Here is a 25,036-nt window from a genome sequence, read left to right on the forward strand (position 1 = left end):
GAAAACTCGTTGGCTGTGCAATCTACTACTGTGTAAAACATCAAGTATTTTTTTTCTCAGCTGCAACTCCTAGCATGTTTGTAACTTTATCAAACCCACCAGATATCAATAGCACAGAACATGCCATTAATTACCAGAACTAAACCAAACAAGTATTCATCTCTAACAAAGCAGAGCTGCAGACTGGTTGCTGGTTAGATTTTTTTTTCGGCTTTTTCGGCTTTTCAGCTTTTTTGATAATTACTGATAATGTGAAAGATTTTACGGTGAAAAAGGGAACACTAACGACGGATGCATCCCTCATGGGGAGGGGAGCGATCATGAGTGGTCGCTCCGCCCAAGGTTTGTGGAAAGGGCCCAATTTACGCTGGCACATCAACTGCCTAGAGATGCTGGCCATGCTTTTAGCACTGGAGCATATTCTCTCAGACCTCAGAGGTCACCACGTGTTGGTTCGTACGGACAGTACTGCGGTGGTCTTCTACATCAACCATCGAGGAGAGAGTTCGCTGGGACGGAGTCCATCTCCAATATCAAGAGGGTAGGGGAACTGCAGGCTTTTTCTGTGCCCCCCTCCTTCCTCCTTTATCGCAGGTATGGCTATTGCCTCTCTGTACCCCCGTATGGGTTTCATCCCCAAGGTGCCCTCTGTCATCCCACGACCCATAAGATTACAGGCATTCTATCCTCCTCCATTCCAGGCCCTAGACCAGGAGAAACTGAACCAGCTCTGTCAACCACAGGACGGGTCCTTGGAGAAGGACCGATCAGCTGCTCGTCTGCTACGGCCCTTCCAAGAGAGGCCTCCTTGCTAATACGCAGACTCTGTGTAGGTGGATTGTTGATGTTACATCATCTTATGAGTCCTCTGTTCTCCCGCTCCCTTCGGGGTCAGAGCTTACTCCACCCGAAGTGTGGCTGCTTCAAAATCTTGGTCCTCTGCAGTTTCACTCCAAGACATATGTAACACTGCGGGTTGGTCCACCCCACTGACCTTTGTGCGGTTTCAGACCTCAGTGTCACTCCTGGCCCCCCAGTCCTTCTCTAGCTGTGTTGACAGACACACACTAGGCAGGGGCAGGTCAGTCCCAAAGCGTTTCGACGCAGCTCGAATTCCTGAAAGGGAACGTCTTTAGGTTACGTATGTAACCCTTGTTCCTTGAGGGAACGAGACGCGTCTCTATGCCACACCTCCTGCCGTGCTTCCTTCTCCCTTACACCCTCACTCATATGCGTTTTATACTCCTGGTCGTGACGTCACGTCACCAGTGATGGCCAGCGTTCAATATTTGACTGATTACACACATTATTTCAGAGCGTTAACATTCGGGAGCATTCCCACAACGTTTCAACACAGCGTCTTGTTCCCTCAGGGAACTATGGTTACATACGTAACCTAGCGACGTTCTTTCTAAGGAAGAAGAACAATTATTAGCCTTCCACTTTTTTGTTTATATATATAAAAGAAAGAAAAGGTAAAAAAAGAAAGAATTATGAATTCTTTTGCATAAATACTTCATGCATATATACAGTGCATCCGGAATGGATTCACAGCGCTTCACTTTTTCCACATTTTATGTTACAGCCGTAATTAAAAAAATGATTAAATTAATTATTTTCCTCAAAATTCTACAAACAATACCCCATATTGACAATTTGAAAGAAGTTTGCATTAAATCTTTGCAAATTAAAAAAAAAAAATAAAAATAAAACGAAAAAAATCAAATGTAGTCTTTGCCATGATGCTTAAAATTGAGCTCAGGTGCTTCCTGTTTCCACTGATCATCTTTGAGATGGTTTTTACAACTTTATTGGAATCCACCTGTGTTAAATTCAGTCGATTGGACATGATTTGGAAAGAAACACATCTGTCTATATAAGGTCCCACAGGTAACAGTGCATGTCAGAGCTAAAAAAAAAAAAAAAAAAACATGAAGTGAAGGAATTGTTTTTAGACCTCCAAGACAGGGTTGTATTGAGGCATAAATCTGGGGAAGGGTACAAAAAAAAATATCTACAGCATTGAAGGTCTCAATGAGCACAGTGGCCTCCATCATCCTTCCATGGAAGAATTTTGATACCACCAGGAAACCAGTGATCACGGGAGAAGGGTCTTAGTCAGGGAGGTCAACAAGAACCCGATGGTCACTCTGAAAGAGCTCCAGTGTTGATCGTGGAGAGAGGAGAACCTTCTAGAAGAACAGCCATCTTTGCAGACCTGAACCCGAATATCTCTGGAGATCTTAAAAATAGGTGTGCAACGACGCTCCGCATCCAACCTGATGGAGCTTGAGAGTTTCTGCAAAGAAGAATAGGAGAAACTGCCCAAAAACAGGTGTGCCAAGCTTGTAGCATCGTACCTAAAGAGATTTGAGGCTCTAATTAGTGCCAACACAGTATTGAGAAAAGGCTGTCACTACTTATGTACATGTTGGGGTTTTTTTTCGTTCTTTTATTTTTTAATAAATTTGCAAACATTTAAAACACTTTTTAAATGTTGTCATTATGGGCGATTAAGGAATTAAGGAATAAGGCTGTGTTTTTATATATACTGTATATATATATATATATATATATATATATATATATATATATATATATATATATATATATAAACACAGACTTATTCCTGATTAGGGGCGTCATGGTTTTGTAGTACGTACATCGTACGTATTTAAGTCATGCTTCAGTACAATTTTGTTACAGTTGGGGGAAGAAATACAAAACGTGAATTTGTTTTTTGTTTTTTATTTTTTATTTTTTATTTCTTTTTTTATTGCTTGTTTTTATTAACATTTGTGAACATCATCAGTTTACATTTTTTAAACAATTTAAAATAAATTGCCTGCTTGGTTATATAAAATATTTTATAACAATAAAATATAAAAATAACAGAATAAATCAAATTATTGCAATACACTTTTTAAATTATATTTATTATATTGATTAATCAATTAAGTTGACACAAATTAAAGTGATTAAAAAATGTAATAAATGGAAAAATTTAATTTAATATTTTACATTTGTTAGACTCCATTTGGATAATACAGGTGTGTATATAAGTGTGTGTTCTATTTAAACATTTAATAAACATTTATTATTTCATTTTCTTAAGATATTCTCTACTTAATTGTTTTACTTATTTCAGCATACTTTAACAAGTGTATTCATCCTTTATTCATTCACTTCCTTGATATGCAGAATTGTCAGGATTTTTTCCTTTTAAGAGAAATTCTCAAAGCAAACGATATACGTATATATATATCCAGTATGTAAATTGTTATGCATTTAACAAATTACAGTACATAATTTAGCAAAACTAAGTAATTTACAGTACCATACTATATTAACTATACAATATATATGTAGCAGTAGTATGTTGCAGGAGCATACGCTGCTACATTTGCTATCCGCCTGAAACGTAAAATATTTTAACAATTTAGTAGTATCGATTGTAAAATTGAAGAATTTTTAAAAGTTGAATCATTGTAACTTAGGAACCATCTGTATATTATTTATATATATTAGTTATATTTGAATAAGTGTATGTTAGAGAATAGAAATTGTAAAAGAACAGTTTAAACAAGTGTGCTTTAAACTCTGAAAACCTGTTCTTGATGTAGTCGTTCTGAATGTCAAGAGTGTTCATCTTTTTTCTTACTCCTGTGGAACAATCTGTGTAACCGTGCAACTTGATATAATGGGGATTTACGACTTAGCAAGTTAAGATTATTGTATGACATCACCAGATTAAACATTTTAAAATCTATCAAATCATATAGTTGACCTGAAATGAATGTCGCGCCATAGATGTTATTGTAGCGGACGATCTTGGGTGGCCTGCTATAGAGTGCTGATCTTTACCCTATTAAACTTCCACACACACACACACACACACACACACACACACACACACACACACACATAGAATGACATCATTCTATGACCTCATTACTGCTTTAAAATTTAGAGAAAACCCTTAAAACAGTGAAAGTACATTATCAACAGTGGTTAATAAAAGGTGCCTATTTATTTCTTAGATTTCTTCATTTTCCAGCATCAGTGATTTTCTCACACAATATACTACGTGAAATGAGATTATAGATTGCTTATTGGAAATGCACTGTAAGAGTTCTCTAATGTACTACACTCACTGTGACATTTCCCTTATTGTACATTAGGCAAGCGGACTGTAAGCTAAGCACATATTTAAGCCGGTGCACAATCCACAAGCAAGGCTTTTATTATTTAACCTTGTCCAGAACTCCGCCCATCATTCCTTGCGTTGGCGAGAGGAATGGATGCACTTTTGCAAAGCTGGCTGTGTTAAAAGCAGGAGCAGAAAAGCCAGCAGCGATTCAGCCGATATGGTTTATGGCCGCCGCCTCGGCCCACACTGCTCCAGACCTCTGCCATTAATACCCTTCCATGCCCAGTCAATCAGCACAAACATGCTGAGACAGAGGAGAAACAAACTCTCACACACACTCTCGCAAACACACACTCTCAAACACACACATACGTCAAACAGGACTTGGCAGCTTTCCTGGATTGTTTGCTTTTTTTATACCTTTCAATCCAATGATTAATCACAGTCAAGTTATTTATACGTATATAAATTAGGATTGAGCTGAGGAAGACTCTCTGTTAGGAAGTTGGATGAGACCCAGCCCTTGTTAAGGACTCGAGTCCTTCACAGCCTTTCGCTTTTGGTTATCCAGGACATTTTTGCTCTGTTTTACCCCATTACCACTATTCTCTCTCTATCTTTTTACTTTCTTTTCTACTTTTATTATTTTGCAATAGCGCTGATGGGGCCACTGTTATAATATTAGCATCAGCTCCTATAAAATTACAGTAAAAGGCTCGCGGGAAAGACACGTTAGCTAAGCACATTAACGCTCGGCTGCGCTGATAGAACATTTGCTCCGTGTGGCGGGGAGATCGCCGTTCTTTTAGCCTCTGAGCATTTTTCTAGAAAAGGAAGGGGTTTTTGATTTGCAAGATGAGAGGGTTATTAGAGAAGGAACAAAGAAAGGGGCTAATTTGAAGGCGAACTGTAAAATACTAAAGCCAGAAGCATGTCAGGAAATATGAGGAAATAGGAATCATTGGACAGATTCAACCTGCTCTTCATTGACCTCAAGAACATGCCTCTGCCACAAGGACAGCTTTCTTCTGCTTCCTCACCTTTGCTGTCATCCAAGTGTGTGTGTGTGTGTGTGTGTGTGTGTGTGTGTGTGTGTGTGTGTGAGGTGTGAGATGTGACGATCGATATACGAAGGCCGGTTCAGAGTGTGCTCAGACGCCAACTGGATCAGGAGCCGCAGGGAGAGATGGCGCAGGATAAACAAGGCTCTGCTTGGGCCAATCTCTCCTCCAGACAGTTTGTTTAGTTAGAGAGTGATGCAGATTGAGACCTGAGGAGATGGACAGCTGCTGGAGGTCCTCCCTGTGCCCTCTCCCACTGAGAGTAGGTATGGTGTTGGAGGAGGAGAGATAGAGAGGGCGGAAAAAGGTCCTCTTCCATTCTGCTGCACTCTATCCTTCTTCCTCTGGTTTTCTGGCTCCAGGAATGATTATTTATTTATTTATTTATTTATTTATTTATCTATCTATCTTTCAATACATCTATTTTTTTGTCCCTGCTTGTTTATGAATCTTTACCCTCCTCACTTTTCCTTCCAACTACCTCTATTTCTTTCTTTTTTTCCATCTCCTTAGTTTTCTCCTTTTTTTTTTTTTTCCTTTTTCACAACCTGCCATCTTTTATTTATCCAGCACTGTGTTTCAAAATGCATATATACACAAAAATAGACAAACGTTTGTGGACATCTGACTATAAGATTTGTTTTTGCTTTTTAAATATCCCATTCTACATTCAGTCCCGATTTTTTTATTATAATAACTTCAACTCTTCTGGGAAGGTCTTCCACTAGATTTTTGAGGATGCTTGTTAATGGATGGTTTGCCCCATGAAAACTATATCTTCATGGAGCTGGCTTGTGAACAGAGGCATTGTACAATGATGGTACAGTTTTGGGTCTCTAGTTAGGGGACTAGTCAAGGAGGGAGAATGTAATGCTATAGCATTGAAAGACATTCTATATAATTGTGTGCCTCTAACAGTATGAAGATGAACCACATGTAGCTGGAAAAGTCATGTGTCCCAATACTTGGCGAATGTTTAATTATACATGGCTGTCTAGTACCAAACAGCAAGACAGAGGAGGAAGGTGACACATTGACAATATGGAAACTAATTTTTAATAATCTATACAAATAGAGATACAGTGAAACCTCGATCCTCGCAACCTTGACACTTGATACGATAGTTGATAGTTCTTTTCATTTGGACCCGGACTAAGAGTAACTCGCAACAAATCTGACAGTTCTGACAGTTCAGTTCCACGAGTGGCTCGAGAGTTTGTACTAATAAATTACATAAAAATGTTTGAAAAACTATTTTATTATTGTATAATTCATTTAAAGTAGTAAATAAAACATGTATGACAAGTAGTTCACAATTTTTGTTGAGTTTACAGTACATGTACAATTCTTCTTGAAAAAGAAACCATCAAAAGGAGGAGGAGTCAAAACCTCACGATTTTTTGTTACTCGTAAAGGCGTCTTAGAACGTAACCCCTGTCACTATCGAGGTTGCACTGTATATGCAACTTAATAAATCACAGACATGGAAAGACATTTTTACCTTTATGCGGCTAGAATGGGACATGGCCTTTGACCTTATTATTATTATTATTATTATTATTATTATAATTATTAAATAGTATATTCATTAATTCATTAATCATGTATAATTCATTAATTACTTTAATTAATTTATACCATAACATGCTTAAATTCCTAAATCATAAATGTGTTTTTGGTTTGTTTGTTTATCTTTTTCGCACTCTGGAAGTATTTAGATTGTATTAGACTGTAATATTAGTGCAATATAATATAATATAAATCATTCCTAGAGCACATCTGTTTATCTTTAGATTATTTTAATTGTATCTGTCTAAAGAATTATGTTTTAGGCTTCTTTGTGCTTGGATTAAAATGGTTGACATTTATTCCATTTATTTCAAAAATCCCCTTTTCCAAATTTGACTTTTGGCAGCCAAGAAATGTGTCCATTGACGTTATTTAATGATTTTAGTTTGAATTATATGGTTATTGTTATTATTATGTGTATAATGATTAATATGATAATGATGATGATTATTATTATTATTATTATAAAAATTGTACACATAACTAGATAACTAAACATCTTTTATTTTATGTTTTTTCAACAGTTAGAGTAACAATATTTATCGTGATAGATAGATAGATAGATAGATAGATAGATAGATAGATAGATAGATAGATAGATAGATAGATAGATAGATAGATAGATAGATAGATAGATAGATAGAGATAGATTTATCAGCTTTAGGCTTTATGTAAATAACTCTGGTCATGTAAAACCATACATATTAAAACAAATGTAAATCAAAACAGCATGTAAAATAAATTTAAGGTAAAGCAGCTTGTTGTACACGTCAGGCTTTCAGAGATTCCTCTTGTTCCTCGAGTGGTGTAGAAGATAAGTTTAAAAAGAATAGAAGATGTAGTACAATCTGCTTATAAAAAAGGCACAGTTTTCAATTAGGCACACAAAAAAGCACTAAACTCTCCTGATGTCATCACTAATAATATCTAATAAACCGTTATTATCCCGGAATGCGGCTATTTGTTTTGTAAACGTTGTTTAATGTCGTTGTTCTTGTGGTACCTATCCAATTAGCGCACGCTGCTATAAAGGTAATTAATTTCATTAATGAAGAATAGATAATGTGACTTTTATAATGAGCATGACTATTTATGCAAAACAAATGCTATTTGTTTTCCCCGTTTTGTAACGCAGTATTGTGTTATTTAATTAAAGATAGATAGGTTTGGTTGACCTTTTCATTTAACATCTCTAATTAGGGTTCGGACTAATTTCACAATGATTACGTTCACCATTCGTGGATATTATGAGGAAAATTCTAAGAGGAATAATCTGGTTGAGATATGAAGGGTTTTTTTTTTTTTTGTAATGAGGCTTGGCCAATTTTGAAAGATCATATTTAATTGGACTTGATAAAAAATTCTGTTTGGAATAAAGCATCAAGGAGCTGCTTCATAAGAGGCTCTTTCTTAAGAAAGTTATTTCTGCTGAAGTGAGTACTGGGTTGGCATTTGGCACACAGATGGACGACGACAGTGGCATTAGCACTCCCGCTTCGCTGACCCGCTGTTTGCCAGAATAAAAAGGGGCGGGCAGGGTTTGTGATACTGATGTATATTTATCCACAGTGCTGTAGTATTCTCTGTTCAGATAGGTAAATTAATGAATTTTCTCAAACAAAATTTTTGACTTTAATTCTAATCGCATGTTAATAAATGCGATACGTTTGATGCGTCATTTTTCCTATAACTGTTTGTTCGTAGTTCATCTGTTCATGGAGAATGTGAAATTTCCTGTAAGTTAGGAATTATATATAGATTGTCTGTAAGCTTCTTCCCCAGATTCCTCCCACTGTCCAAAAGCATGCCTGTAGGTCTGAATGTGTGTGTGTATTGACCTGAAATAGACTAGCATAGCAGTATTTTTAACTCATGCTAGGATTAGTCTCATGACATGAAGTAACTACTGAAGATGGATGGATGGATGGATGGATGGATGGATGGATGAACTACAGTGAGGAAAATAAGTATTTGAACACCCTGCTATTTTGCAAGTTCTCCCACTTAGAAATCATGGAGGGGTCTGAATTTGTCATCGTAGGTGCATGTCCACTGTGAAAATAAAAATCCAGAAATCACAATGTATGATTTTTTTACTATTTATTTGTATGATACAGCTGCAATGTGCCCAGTGTGTCGCTATGTGCCCAGTGTGTTCACATGATTGTCATCATTCTTCAGCTATTAAATGGATGAATGGACAGATGGATGGTAATACCAGATACACCAATATAATGTTGCTACTGAAAATGGATGGATAGATGATGGATGGATGGACGGAAATACCAGGTACACCAATATAATGTTGCTACTGAAAATGGATGGATGGATAAATGGATGGATGGATGGATGGATGGATGGATGGATGGATAGATGGAAATACCAGGTACACCAAAAGAATTTGGCTACTGAAGATGGATGGATGGATCGATGGAAATACAAGATACACCAATATAATGTACTGAAGATGGGTAGATGGATGGATGGAAATTCCAGGTAGACCAATATAATTCAGCTACTGAAGATGGATTGATGGATGAATAGATAGATGGATAGATGGATGAAAATATCAAACTATGAATTTCATGGAAAAAATTTAAACCAAAAGCACCCAAATTCACAGAAAAACCTGCAGATACTGATATGTGTCCAGTGTGTTCATATGATCCTAAATATAAAACTAATAACAGCAAAATGGATAGTTGAAAAGTTCAGATGTGTGTGACATACTCGTTTATCCATCAAAACCCCGTTCCACTCCAGGCTTTTTCCATCAACCACACTTTAATGTGAGCGAGACAGGGCCAGAACCTGGGAATAGCGATGGATATCACCAACATGCACACACACAGCCATCTGCAGTAATGTTTGTGTGTGTCTTTCACTTCTATCATCTGCCATCATTCACATTCTGATTTGACAACGCTCTTCTTTTCTCTTCGCCTTCCAGGAAGGGAGGTGATACAGGTTATAGAGGAGGACGCAAGTCCGCTTTGACCTTCTCGGCACAGCGGTTTGCTGTGACATCAGCACGGCGGGCATGACACTCACACACTGACACACATTTACCCATGGATACACTCACACACACACACACAAACACGCACCCAGAGACGGAGGCCTTCTTGCTGGGAGTTTTTCTACAGCGTGATGTATGAGGCAGCACGGGTGGCGCTAGGCTCGCAGTGATATAAATGGCATGTCGGGCCGGCTCGGAGCGCAGCAGCCTGCTCTGACAGCTTTAATCTAGGCTAAAATGATCAGTGTTCTGTGCTACTGCTTTTGAATGGCGGTAATTAAATAGAAAGATAATGTCACAGATCTGTTTGAACAAGTTATGCAAATACGAAGCGGCGCACTTATTTTCCGAGTTGCCACGACGCCTTGTTGGTCGTCAGGCGCACGAGCGGCAAGCAAATTTTTTATTAAATTTTTTTTTTTTTGCGCGCCATAGAGTCTCTATTTCGCCCAGGCAATAAGGCTAATGAAGGCTTTGTTCGAATTGGAATTAATCGCTAGTTCATCTATTTCAGAGGCGGTGACACAAACAATTATCTTAATTAAGCCAAGCTGCGTGCCAATAATCAATAATAATCTCAAGGCTAATCAAGTTTAATCCTTTCTTTTATTCCGCATGATCCGTGCACAAGATTTACTTCGGATGTCATATATTAAAGGCAATTTCCGAAGGCTACACATCCCAGCGCAAGCGTATTGTGTGTGTGTGTGTGTGTGTTACGCCCTCTGAATGAGACTGCATGCTAACACCCAGATATAGTCACTATCATTCTAATGATCCATCTAATGGACACCGGTGCTTCTTCCTGTCTCTCCCAGTGAAACCTGATGTTTTCCTGATGAGCAGGTGTAGCTCGTGCTGTGCAGGGGATGCATAGTTAACCTGGATCACCCTCTGAAGTTCTGCCACACAGTTTTGGAAGGCATATGAAGTGTTCAGAGTGTTTGCATGTGTTTATCAAGTTTTCAGCAGAGCCAAGTGACATCTCGCTACAGACTCTGCAGTTATAAATGGAACCGCCCCGCCGTTGGAGGTTTTCCCTTTTAACAGCACACATCCAAGTGTTTCATTCCTTACATAATCAGTGTTTCTTTATTATAATAACAGTTCTAATAAAACAACCGTTCTACCTGCTCTCTAAATGTACTTTATTAGTCAACAAAGAACTGGTTTCTGATGTTTTTATCTGCACTTTTACACACTGATGGTATTTACTGTAAGCTTCAAACATGAGCAACCCCTTCAACCCTTCTTCCTTTCTTATTTCCTCTATCTGTTCATTCTTCCCTGGTTTTATTCCTTCCTTCCTTCTTTCATTTCTCAGTTCAGTATTTCCATCTTGCTGGTCTCATTACACCCTTAGTTTCTCTCTCTCTCTCCTCTCTCTCTCTCTCTCTCTCTCTCTCTCTCTCTCGTTTCATTCTTTCCTCACTCCTATTTCTTTGTTCTTTTCTCTTTGATCAGTTCTCCTTTATTCTTTTACTCCTTTGCAGAGTCCGTCCTATTCCTCCTCATTTCATCACTCCTTCCTTCTTTCACCCCTTCCTTCCTTACTCCCATCCTTACCTAAATATTTTCATCTTGCTTCTCTCATTACTCCCTTAGTCTCTCTCTTTCCTCATTCTTTCCTCACTCCTCTATTTCTCTTTGATAACTTCTCCCTTTCTTCTCTCACTCCATTGTGCCTTCCTTCCTTTTCCTCCTTTCTTCATCGGTACATTCCTTCTTTCACTTCTTCCTTTCTTCCTCCCTCAATATTTTCATCTAGCGTCTCTCATCACTTTCCGCTCTTTCTCTCTCACTCTCTGTTACTTTATTCTTTTCTCCCTCCAATTACTTCTCCCTTTGTTTCTTCTTCACTCCTTTGTGCTTGCCTTTCTTTTCCTTCCTTTATTCATGAGTCTATCCTTCTTCCCCCTTCCTTCCTTTCTTCCTTCATTTTCTCCTTTTTTCTTTTCCTATCCATTTCCTTTTCATCTTCCACACTTTCTTCTTTCCATCTCTCCTGTCCTTCTCTTGTCTCCTCTTCTCTCCTATATATCTTGTCCTTTCTCTCCTCCTACATTCCACTAACTCATTTTCCTCCTGCCTTTATGCTCTCTAACTGCACAGTATTTATAGTAAACTTGAGGTCAGATGGTCAATAACTGGGACAGAGCACAGCGTACATCATTAGTAGATCTCAGAAGGCCCATGATATACTGTACTCCAGCCCTGTGACGTTCAGATTGTTTACTGTACGCTACATCATCTGTCACTCGACACTCAGAAGCGAACCGTCACAAAGTGGCCTCCGTTTAACACTGTCACCATGACAACCGCAGTGGCCCGCTGCGTGTTAACCTTCATCTGTAACCTCGCCGATAAACACGGGCCGCATTTGCATTTCCAATGTACCACATCTTTCCTCATAGCCCTGTTTCTCTTCTGACAAGTCTTGAGGATCTCTCGTGTTCTCCTTCTCTCGTGCTCTCTTCCTCTTATTCTCTCTCTCTCTCTTTTCCCTTTCTGTCTCTCTTTCACTCTCTCGAGGTTCATTTGTTTGCTCTGTTTTCACTTTCCACTCCTGGCAGCCTGATTGAAATCAGTTTTGTTAAACTGTCTCTCCTTATCAGGAGCCATCAGAGGATCCGATTGCCTTCTTCTTGTCTACTTAAACTGACAGGGCTCTTTAGAGGAGTCTGCCATCGGAAGCATGCAAATCAGACCACCTTTTTGTCCCCCCCCCTCCCCTTTTTTCCCTTTTTTCGGTTGCATAATTATTTAGCTCTCTCTCTTGCTTGTTCGTGTGTTCTCATTAGTCGTGTGGAGGGAGGGAAGGAGGTAGAGAGTGACGCAATATAAGCCTTCAGTGTGTCTGCATATATTTGGTGATTTAATCTGAGGGATGTCTCACTTTGCTGGAATGTGATGACGACATCCGAGATTGGCCTCAGGCTGAGACTTTCATTCGTTCGTTTATTAATAAATTTAGTTCCGATTAAACATTTCTTTCAAGCTGCATGTCTCACGCAAATTGACTTCAAAAGACACCATTTATACACAATATACATGATATGGACAAAGCTTTGTGGACACATGACTTAAGATAAGATTTGTATGTGCTTTTTGAACATCCCATTCTACATTTAGTTTTCACTTGCTGTTATAATACCTAGAGGGTGACCAATTACCGATTTTGATAGCTGGGTGGATCGTATTTGCCACTAACCAATAAATCAACCGATGGTTTTGAAAATGGAAACTGGATAAAAATAAAACAAACATAACACTCCATGTAAAATAGTACTTAATTTATTAAAAAATAAACAAATAAAAACAGTACTGAATCATGAAAATGTCAAACAAAGTAAACATTAGTATCTTCTTCTTCTTCTTCTTCTTCTTCTTCTTCTTCTTCTTACAGCTCTCTCCATGCAGCATGTAGTCTCACGTGTAAAAACCAACAGCACATGGCAGCACTGATTTGTCTCTAGAGGATATCTCTATGGATTTTTGCCGATAGGCAATAGTTCCAACGATTTTTGCTGATTAATCGGCAAAACCGATTAATTGCCTGACCTCAAAGAATAACCTCCACTCTTTAGGGAATTTAAAGTGTAGCTGTAAGAATTTGTGCTTGTTCAGGTACTGATGTAGGTGAGGTGATGATGCCTAGGGTGAAGCCAGCATCCCATTTACTGTAAACACCAAAGATGTTCACTAGGGTTGAGATCAGAGCTCTATAGCAGGCCAATCAAGATCTTCCAACCCCTTGTAAAGCATAACTTCATGGAGCACAGGGATATTGTAATGCTGGAACAGGTTTGGGTCTCCTTGTTGAAATTAAGAGAATTGAATCTGCATCCAAAGACATTTTATACAATTGTGTGCTTCTAACTTCTAACCACATATGGCTGGAAAAGTCTGGTTTACCTATATTTTTCCCATAGTGTATAAAGAGAATAATGAATTAATAAAGGAATAAATATGTGGGGCGTGCTGGAATAAGACAGAAAGCAAATGTAGCTCAAGTACAATATAAAATTTTCTTATTCAAGTTTGGATTTTTAAAAGTATTTTCGGATGAACTTTGCCTTTAAAAGGCACCGAGGTTCAAGGACACGCTCTGTATGTCCGCAGATAAAATCGAGTCCAAGGGCCCCGACTGTCCAGCATCCCCTCGAGATGAGCTGGTGAGCCGTTATTTGGCGCAGGCGTGTGCATTGCGGACACAGGCTGGCTTTATGAAACACCACACAGGGAGGCGAGGGAAACAAAAACCCACTTTCACACTCTGTTGAGTATTCACACTCGCCCCAGGTGCATTTTGTCACTCACTCCTCATCATGCACTGCTGTAAGTGTTAGATTGTAGGGTTTTGGCCGCTCTTGGGTTTTTATCTCGGTGTGAAGGAAACAGCTCTAACGCAAACGCTGTCTTTCTCACTTTTGATTTTTCTCTCCCTCTCATTCACTTTCACTCTTGTTCATGTTATTTCTTTCTTTCTTCATCTGCAGTCCAAAGCCAGAACCTGGTGACAGACAACATCTCGGTGGTGGAGGGGGAAACGGCCACTATCAGCTGTCGAGTCAAAAATAACGACGACTCTGTCATCCAGCTCCTGAACCCCAACAGACAGACCATCTACTTCAGAGATGTCAGACGTAAGTAGGGACACTCTCTCAATCAGACCAAAACACACATATGAACGCACACACACTCCCTAGTCTTCCATGTCTCTCTAAGAGATGGGCTCCATTTCCACGAGAAGGCTTCTGAGAGCATCAGACTAATTCAGTATGTTTTTTCGAGGGCAGCTGATAGAGCGTCACAGCTGTGTGCCAAGGGCACATTGTTCTCAGTGGCCTGCCTTGATCTGCCATGATCTGGCTCAGAACTCTCCAGCACTCAGCACAGCTGCACATGTTTCATCAGAGTCGAAGCTGCCGCGCCATCTCCTTCTCCTCAGAGGCAAAATTACCCCACACGAGCCTTGCCGAAGCGTTCTTTCAAAGATTCGAAATAAGAGGCATATTAAAGTAGCACGAAATCCATTCAAGTTCAGTCAGGCTCAATCAGGCATTCGCTCTGCAGTGTTTTTAGTTTTTTTTTTTCTTACTTTTTTTTCTTTGGATGATAATACTGACTTCTCTCTCCTCATCCTCACATGGATGAATGCTTCCAGTCTACAGTTTCGTAAGTGCAGCCTCGCTTTTCCTTTTTCTTGCATCTTTTTTTTTGTTTGACGAGATCTGGTTATTTCTTTTTTAAATGCGTGTCTCTCTCTCTCTGTAACCATTCCTCCGTTCGTGGAGGTGGTGCCAGACTGAGTCATTGTACCCACGTTCCAGCTCGATCTGTGAGTGAAGAGAAGAAGGAGAGGCTAATAATCACACCCTCGCTCGGTAAATTCTTCATGTGGATCGCACGTCTGTTCGGCTGTCAGTTCGTCTCCGGTCCTCGAATCATTAGAGGAGCTCAGAATCCATGCCGTGCCGCGCCAAGAAGGCCGTCATTATTGCTCGACGCCTTAATAAAAGTTTGATGGGCTCCTCTCCAAATCGCCGTGACCGGTAATCAAAATTGATTGCTGCCATTTAGGAGGAACGGCATGTCTCCCCAAGGCCTGGAGGATTAAACCTGAGAAAACAATACAAATTAGATGCGGAAGAAAAGCAGTAGGAAGAAAAACGAGAGCAGGGGGAGTAAGAAAGGAGGGGGGCAGAAAAGAGAGAAGGGGTCGAAGAGAAGAGGAGAGAGAGAGACGAGGGTCGAGGGAGAGGGCAAGGGATTGTGAGAGGAAAGTGGATGAAAGAATGACAAGGAAGTAAGGGAGAAGGATAGAGAGAAATGGGAACGCAAGAGGAAGGGGTCTAGGAGAGTGGGAAAACATTGGAAAGGAGTGTGAGAAAGCAGGGGTCAAGAATGAGAGAGAGAAAGAGTGAGGGGTGAGAGTATGAGGTGTGGTGAGTGTGTGAGAAAAGGAATTGGAAGAGAGGGAATGAGAAACAATGAGTGAGAGAATAAGCAGGAAAGAGTTGGAGAGAACTAAAGGAGAAATAAAGACAGTGTGAGACATGACTGCACTTCATAGAAAAGCAGATACATTAAGAAAGGAGAAGGGTGAGTGTCAGGAAGGGAGGGAGTAAGATAGAAGAGATGAGAGAGAAAGGGGTGGGAGAGAAAAGGTAAGTGACATTGAGACTGAAAAGGGTGAGAGCAAAGGGAGTAAGAAAGAAAGGATGAGAGAATGGGGTGAGAAAGAAAGGTTGATAGACTGAAAAGAAGGGATGAGGAAAAAGGGTGAGAGACAGTAAACAAAAAGAGATGAAGGAAAGAGAGAGAAGGGGTGAGAGAAAATGGTTAAGAGACATTGATAAACAAAGTTTGAGAGACAATGAGAGAAAGGTTGAGAGAGGGATAAAAAGAAAGGGTGAGAGAAAGTGAATGATAAAGGTTAAGAGACAGTGAGGAAGAAAGTGTGAGAGTCACTGTGTGTGTGAGAGAGAGAGAGAAAGAGAGAGAGAGAGAGAGAGAGAGAGAGAGAGAGAGAGAGAGGTGTGAGATACAGTGGGGAGAGGGGAGAGAGAAAGGTTGTTAAACAGAGAGAGAAAAGGTAGAGACAGTGAGAGATAGAGGTGGAGAGAGTGAAAGAGGGAGGAGAGAGAGGCTGAGATACAGTGAAAGAGAAAGGGTGAGAGCGGGGATGAGAGAGAAATGTTGAGAGACAGTGAGAGGTAAAGGGTTAGAGACAGTGTTATAGAAAGAGAGAGAAAGAGAGAGAGAGAGAGAGAGAGACAGTGGGGAGAGGGGAGAGAGAAAGGTTGTGATACAGAGAGAAAAGGTAAGAGACAGTGAGAAAAAGGGTGATAGACAATGAGTGAGAAAGGATTAGAGACAGTGTAACAGAGGGTGGGGAAAGTGAAAGGATGAGAGACAGTGTGAGAGAGGTTGTTGAGTAAGAAAGGATGAGAGACAGTGTAACAGAGGGTGGTGAGAGAGAAAGTTTGAGAGACAGTGTAACAGAGGGTGCTGAGAGAAAGCATGAGAGACAGAGTGAGAGAGGGTGGTGAAAGAGAAAGGATGAGAGACAGTGTGAGAGAGGGTGGTGAGTAAGAAAGGATGAGAGACAGTGTGAGAGAGGGTGATGAGAGTAAACGGATGAGAGACAGAGTGAGAGAGGGTGGTGAGAGAAAGTTTGAGAGACAATGTGAGAGAGGGTGGTGAGAGAGAGAGAGAAAGAAAGAGAGAGACAGAGTGAGAGAGGGTGGTGAGAGAAAGGATGAGAGACAGAGTGAGAGAGGGTGGTGAAGGAGAAAGGATGAGAGACGGATGAGAGAGGGTGGTGAGAGAGAAAGGATGAAAGACAGTGTGAGAGAGGGTGGTGAGAGAGAAAGGATGAGAGACAGAGTGAGAGAGGGTGGTGAAAGAGAAAGGATGAGAGACAGAGTGAGAGGGTGGTGAGTAAGAATGGATGAAAGACAGTGTGAGAGAGGGAAAGGATAAGAGAGGTGGTTAGAGAGAAAGATTGTGAGACAATGAGCAAAACAGAGGTAAAGGAAATAGAGAGAAGCAGGTCAGTGACCACAACATACAGGGGACAGTGAGAGAGAATGTAGTGAGAAACAGTGAGAGAAAAAGGGAGAGAGACAGAGAGAAGGAATGAGGAGATTGAGAGAGAAGCGGGTGAAAGAGATTACCTCGGCAGCCATCAGCTATTTCCTCACAAAGGAAGTTGCTCTCATCTCGCGCTCTCTCAGGGAATTCCTTTCTTCCCCATTGTGTTTACAGCCAGCATCATTTCAGTTGCAGGCCTCGCCTCAGATGGATTGCAAAAAAAATAAATAAAAGAACATATTTTTTCATTTTTTTTTTCTCAAGCTGTATCATCAGTGTACACTCCTCTTGCTTTCTGATAACACAAAAATGTGTATGTGTATGTGTCTTTAGGCTAGCGAATGTTATGAAGCTAAATGATAGGAGAATAAATGCAATCAAACTGAACGCAGCAAATTAACCAGAAAGCATTAGCTCGGAAAGGCCACTATTTTGGTCGAATTTCAAATTGAGGTTGTTTGGAGCTGCTTTGTTTAGAAAACGACTTCGGGCATTTTTAAGGAAGGTTAATGGCGGACAATCAGAGGAATGCACAGAAGAAAAACTATTCTGAACATGATTTTTTTTCCTCATTGTTTTTTTTTTAGCCTTGCATTGAAAAATAATAACATTATATTAGTATATTGGAAAGGAAAAGGAAAAAGAGTTGTGGAAAGTTTCACCAGCAGTGCTTAAATTGGAAAAAAGTCGAGCTAATCAATGATTTGGATGGATAAGAGATTTTCCAGCAAAAACATATAGTATAAAAAATAGAAAAGAAACTATGGTATGTAACTCCTGAGATTGCATTATTATTAATAATTCTTCCTGGCTCGCTTTATCAATTCAACTTAGAGAAACTTTTTTATTTTCCCAGTTCCTTGCAGGATTGAAGAATCTTTGCCTACAATTTTCACATTCCTGTCTAACTAAAAATAGGAATAAAGGGTTCAAGTGAATAAATAAATAATTAAGGGCTTGAGTGAAATCCTAATTAGTTAGGTAATATATATTAGTTAGGTAACAATATACCGTAATTTCCGGACTATTAAGCGCACCCATATATAAGCCGCTGAATTTGACAAAGATTTTTATTTTAAACATAAATAAGCCACCACTGAATTTGACAAAGATTTTTATTTTAAACATAAATAAGCCGCACCTTGTTTATAAGCCGCAGGTGTCTACACTGAAACTAATGAACTTTACACAGGCTTTAACTAAAGACAGTGTCTGTTACACGGTGTAACGGGTGAAATATGTTGTGGCTCCTTTAAGAGCAGAGCGGCATTTTGGGAATAGCCTGCCGCCACATTTTTCCGCTATTACTGCATGTGTGCAAGACCGAGGAATATGTCCTTATTATTTTCTGATGCTTATTTCTAAGTTTCTTTGACTAACCCGTAACACTGTTACCAAATAAAATAAAAAAGCACAAGTTTTGGAAACCTGTCTGTGCTTATATGATTTCTGTTGCAACTGGAGTTAGCGAGCTCTCCCTTAACCCTGATTCAATGCGTTACAACGGCTTGTATCTAAACAGTAGCCTACCAAGAAAGTCATTGTTCATTGTCTTCCTCCTTCCTTTCACAACTATTTCTCTCTGGAGTTTTTCTTTTGCCATTGTCAAGTTTTTTCTCTCGATGCCGTGCAGCTCAGAACACAGGTTTGTGAAACCGGGAAAAACCCAGGAAAAATCCACAAATTAGCTGCTTCGTTGTTTAAGCCATGGGGTTCAAAACGTGGGAAAAAAGTAGCGGCTTATAGTCCGAAAAATACGGTACATATCAGTGGCAACTTAAAGCAAAAACTGGTGTCGAGGGGCATTCTGTTTTTTTTTCGAAGTTCAACTGAAAAAAAAGTGACTGCAAAAATCCAGATTAAAATTAGAGAAAAAAGATACAATTTTCTACATTTCAAGGTCACTGTTTAATCCTATTAAAAATGATCCTACAGGAGTTAAAGCTCAGTTCTTGAAGCATATTTCATGAGTTATTCTGAAGCACATTATAAAGAACTTAATTGAGATAGTTAAAAAAGAACACTGATCAAAATGAAAGAACACTGTCAGATACTTCCTAGTTATTGGTCTTAATCTAGTCTTAATCCAGTTTTCGCTGACCTTTTAAGATGGTGAGACATTTTCAGTGGTGGAAGAAGTATACAAACCATGCATCTGAGGTAAAGTAGAGATACAGCAGGTAAAATATAACTCCAGTAAAAGTAAATGTGCTCCCTTTAAACTTTCACTTGAGTAAAAGTACAAAAGTATTTGCCTTCAAATGTACTAAAGTATCTAAATTACTGTAATTTATTATGGCTATAATGTCTTATTTTTATCATTAGACTCTTAATATTAATTATCAATGTTACTTTTAACATACCAATCTATTAAAAGAATGACATTAATTAATTATTTTCAACTACTTTTACTACTTCTACTAAATTCTACTAGTTCGTGAGTTCACGTCAGGAGTTTCTTCCCTCAAAATAGTGTGCTTGCTGTTGAACTGACATTGAACTGTTTGTTGGTGGTAAGTACTGTAGATATCACCAAGTGCCAATCAAAACAAGTTTAAGATTGTTGGATTGCTGCGTGTTTGACCAGTTAAGTTTTTATCCGATCATAAATAAAAAAGAACAACTGATTTGGCAAAATGTAGTTTGAGGAACAAGTAAGATATTTGAATTTGAAATGTAGTGAAATAAAAGTAAAAGTCTCTCCAAATGTAAATACTTCATCTGTACATACTTAAAGTACAGATACGCAGAAAAGCTACTTCAATACAATAACAAATTACGTTTACTTTGTTACTGTCCACTACTGGAGACCCCTCTGATGAAGGCTAAAGGGATGACCCTTTGAGCTATAGCAAGAGAAGACTAGTGATGTCTTTGTGACCGCAAATTTGTTGTCATTCAAGGGCCTGTACGCTTCCTAATAATTTTTGACTGCTATAGCCTTCAGCCTTTAGTTGTGTTCATTCTATGTGCTACAATCACTGCTGTTCTCTAAATTCGATCACAGTGTTTTACACAAAAGAAATGTTTATTGTGGTATTTTAATAAACAATATTCTACTAGCATGGTAGCATGGTATAGCCACAGCTAAAATTTTCATTTTCAACAATGGAGATTACATAATTTCTGAAAAAAATGAAGTCTTCATAAATTCCACTGAAAGGTGTTGCTGGCTGTTTTGCTTTATCCTTTGATAAAACATTTCTGTCTTGATAGGAGTGATCCCTTTTAGGGTGACTCATTTGAGGCCCTCATCCGGCTCAAGTGATGGGAAGACCGGATAATTTTACTGATTTGGATTGTTAAATAAACGGAAATTACCGAATCTGTATTTATTCCGTTCATTTGAGCAGAATAAAAATAAAATGCTCCATTATCAATAGCCAATTTCCCCCAATAAGTCTGCTTACACACATCTTTTTTATCATATTCCAAAGAAGGAAAAAGGTTTTAATTACAAGAAACAGAAATGATTAATCCACCACTCAACTGAGTGATTCATTCATTTGCCGTTGGCTGTGCAAAGCCAACATCCTTTGTTTGTAACATAAAAACCACAATAGCTCAGTACAGGAAACAGAAATGATTAGTTCATTTTCAGACTCTTTTGGTCCGAAAAGTCTATTCTTTTTTTCAGGGTACCCGGCTAGCCTACGATGAATATAAAGTCATATAAAATAAGTTCATATAAAGTATTTATTTAAAAGTGCAGAATCTTTCATGAATGACCCATCACTAGAGGGATGTGAATGGTTTGATGAGGATGAAGTTTCCAGCTATGGCTTTCACACTTTCTGAACCTCTAAAACTCTAGATGTTTGTAGGAACTTCTGGAATCTTCTAGTGAAACATGATGGCTAAACACGACTCCCAGCACACTTTCTGCTGCATTAAATTGTCACCATTTGGTTAAAATAAAGCCTGTACTGTTGCCGTAATTGACTCTGATGTGTCTTTTGCACAGTCTTGCTATTTCATATTTTAGTGAATCATTACCAGGCAGTGGGTGGGGCAGAGGAAAAAAAAAACGAAATGTGAAAATCCTCAGTGGTATGCGGCGATAGCTCAGCGGGAGTAGCTAACCATTTCGGATTTTTTACGTCTCTTGAGAACTGTACTCCACACACTTACACCCCTCCCACAGTGTCTAAGGAGAGTTCTTGGATCACAGCTGAATTTCTCATCGTTTTTCTTCAGCTCCCATTCTCCGTTTCCTCCCTCTAGCTGTCTTGCAGTGCCAATTATGGATCTAGAATCTTTCATGGAGAATGAGAAGTTAGAGAGGGGTCAGGTCTGTCTTTGTTAAAAAAAAAACAACAACTCCTTTTAACATGCAAAGAGAAAAACAGCATCATGCTTGAGTGTCTCAGGTTGAAATCCACCATGCTGGGAAGGCCCGGCAGCACTGAGGCCTTTTCACACCGGCTGTTTGTCCTTGCTTTTGCCGTGTCTTTTACCCAGACGCTCTTGTTTGTTTGGCGGGGTGCTGCACTGTGCCATCCTGAGCTGCTACCTCGCTCTCTTCAGCTTAATCATAATCAAAACCTCAGCAGAGATCCACTTCTGTGGCCTGCCAGCATAGGTCAGGCTGTCTGTTCCAATTCCCCAAGATTGTTGTCGGAATAAGACTCGAAGCGTTTGCGGAATAAAGAACAAAAACAAACCCTGCAAATGTAAAGAGAAAAATAAGGAATGCTGGAGGACCCGGGTTGAGGCGTAGTGCTCTCAGTGGGACACACAATGCCACGCTGGGCTTCATTCTCCGGCACACCCGCAGGGAGTTGGACAGCACCGACGTGCACCTCCATCCTCCTATCACCAGGGGACCGCCCCCAGTGGCATTCTGGAACATCACGCAAGCAGCACCATGTGCCATGGATTGAGAACTACAACATCAAAAACTATCCTCACTGTTGCAGTTTAGATCACTTTTGGGTTTTTGTTTTAGGTTTTTACTTCTGTGTTGTTGTTTTTTTCTTATACCATAGTCACCTTTATGGAATTTCAAAAGCAGATCTATTGAAACAATTTTTGTAGGGACTATTCATTCAAAGAAATTCCCCTTTTGGTGTCTAAAGTTTGCTTGTTAGAAACTTTGCGCTGCAAGTCCAAGGCTAATGTTGCCAACAAGCCAGAATAGCAATCAGTTTAGCGTTGTTGGAAAAGCATGCCATAATAATCATTAAGCCTTTGAACATGTTATTCTAATCATTAAAAAAAGCAATCCGTGCAGGATTATGTATCCGGCTAGTTAACTGCTAGTAAAAAGAAAAAAAAAAATTACAAATCTAAAAATCTCTAAATAATCTAGGATAAAGTACCAGGATGCTATTGGTTATAAATGATAAAGAAGAACATGGAATGCTGTCATAGGAAAATGTCGTTCCTGGATGGACACAACTGTATCAGATATCTTTGGATACAGTAACATGACTTTTTTCCCTTTCTTCAAATAGGGGAACCAATTTGGAATCCTAATGGCACCCCATTACCTTACAACAGTACCTGAGTTTAATACTGCCCCTTGTGTCCAAATCTAGTGGAACATCTTCCCAGAAGAATGGAGGTTATTGTAATAGCTCATGTGGACTAAATGTGGAATGAGATTTTTAAAAAGGACATACAAATCTTATGGTCAGGTGTCTACAAACATTTGCTTATATAGTGTATATGAAGTTGTTCCTTCAACAGCCTCTCTTTTCTGCTTTCTCTCACTCTTTCTTTCTTTTTCTTTCTCTCTCTCATTCTCTCTTAGCTATAAGTTAAAAATGCAGCTTGTCAAGATAACAGTAAGCTCTTCATCCTAAAGACAGCTTGCGCTTTTCATCAAACACTGACACTGATTGAAATCTTCTTCCAGAAATGTTAAACATCTCCTACAAAGAAAACCTCACCAGAGCAACATGTTTTCTAGAGTTATATAAATACAGTTTAATCTTTTTATTATTACATTATCTGAGCATTCAGCTGTACCAGTCCCTGAGAATTAGATGTTACCATAGAAATGATAACAGATTGGTACAAGTGCATTAGTGTTTGTATTACAGCCGGGATCTGCTCTCTGAGCTGCTGTTAGAGAAATTTACTCAACACCTGTCCAATCAAGAATTCAACATTGCTATGGGATTAATGCTTATTATTTTAAGTTCTTATGATCTTCATTTCATTTCTTTTATCTTGTTCTTGTTATTAATATCCATCCATTCATCCATCCATCCATCCATCCATCCTTTTCCTACTCATATTCTTACACACGCTGGAGCCTATCCCAGGGAATTTGGTGAAAAAGGCAGAAAACACCCTGAACTGGGTACTAAGACTTCACAGGGCACAACTACACAAACTATTTGAAAATGCCAAAACCAGAGTACCCAGGGGAAAGCCCTGAAGCATGGCAGGGACCATGCAGACTTTGTCCACACAGAAAGGTGGCAAGATTAGAACTTCCAAATCTGAAAAATGTGAGACAAAAGCACTAAGACAGTGTGTTACCATTATCACTGTTGTTACTACAGAATTATTGGTAATTATTATCATTCTTATGAGGTCTATCCTCACCCTCATCCTCTGCTCCTAAACCCCCATAGGCCTGGTGCACAGTGGTCCTGACACAGACCTCTCTGCTCTCCAAGAGCTTTGTATCTCGTCCCTATTAGAGCTGACACTGCAGTTATTCATGTTTCCATAATGCTCTAATTATTGCTGTCTCTCCACCTGATGCTCCGTCACAATAGATTACAAACTGCATTGGCCGCTTGCCCCTTATCAGTTTGCTTTAATCCCCCCGCACGTTCCCAATCAATAAATTAAATTAAATCATTAGCGCCTCCCTGCCCTCCCTCTGACAGCCAGATTCCAGCTTTCAAGCCGGCCACTCTAATTAGTCCCACATTATTCTAATAGCACATAAAAGACGCGCCACATGGGGTGGAGGAAAAAGGAGCGCGAAGGCGGATAGAGTGCGGCACAAAAAAAGGCCTCGGCTTTCTTACGCTTTTACACGCTGACATTCTCATTCACCTGAGAGCGCGCTGCACACAAAGCTACACGCTCGGGATGTTTTATTTATTTGTGAATTCGTTTGAAGGTCACACCCAACCCGAATACACGATCAAAGGTGAGAAAGACGTTTTCTCCTCCAGCGCCGGCTCCACATGTTAAGGCTGTGGGCCATGGGAGAAAAGAAAGAATGACAGCTATGGGAAGAGAAAGAAATACAGACAAAAGAGGCTGGTTAATCTAGCTCCACGTGCTCTGGATGGATGAACAACTGCAGGGAATGTGCGTGTGGGGGGTCATGCTTGGAAGACAGAATCGCAAAATAGTGCAGTGACACTAAAGCAATGATAAAGTCTTCTTCCTTTTTTTTCTGCTCGAATAGCTCTAGTAGCTCTTTGGATTATTATTTTTTTTTTTTACTCTTTTCTCAGGCTATAAAATTTAAAGAGCATGGTTAACCAGCTGGAGCTCGGGACAATCAACGCGTCGCTCTATCAGCGCTCGCTCACAGGAACCCATAGGCTCAGAAAGCTCTAATGATGACTGATTATTTCTTTATTTATTTTCTCCAGATATTTATTTAGTTATGTGTTTGTTTGTTTATTTATTTATTTATTTATTATTCATTTACGCTCCTTT

The 25,036-nt window shown here is 39.4% G+C and overlaps 1 protein-coding gene across 12 annotated transcripts in view; it reads left to right on the forward strand.

Annotated features, from left to right (window-relative positions):
* Window positions 1-25,036, forward strand: part of cadm1a (cell adhesion molecule 1a) — a 327,578-nt gene that overhangs the window by 232,742 nt on the left and 69,800 nt on the right. For all 12 annotated transcript variants that reach the window (XM_046867343.1, XM_046867341.1, XM_046867342.1 and 9 more), the window contains one exon: window positions 14,299-14,445. In XM_046867343.1, coding sequence (XP_046723299.1) covers window positions 14,299-14,445 — 147 coding nt within the window. The remainder of the gene's footprint in view (window positions 1-14,298; window positions 14,446-25,036) is intronic.

This window comes from Silurus meridionalis, chromosome 15 (genome assembly GCF_014805685.1).
Source record: "Silurus meridionalis isolate SWU-2019-XX chromosome 15, ASM1480568v1, whole genome shotgun sequence".
In the NCBI taxonomy this organism is placed as follows: Eukaryota; Metazoa; Chordata; class Actinopteri; order Siluriformes; family Siluridae; genus Silurus; species Silurus meridionalis.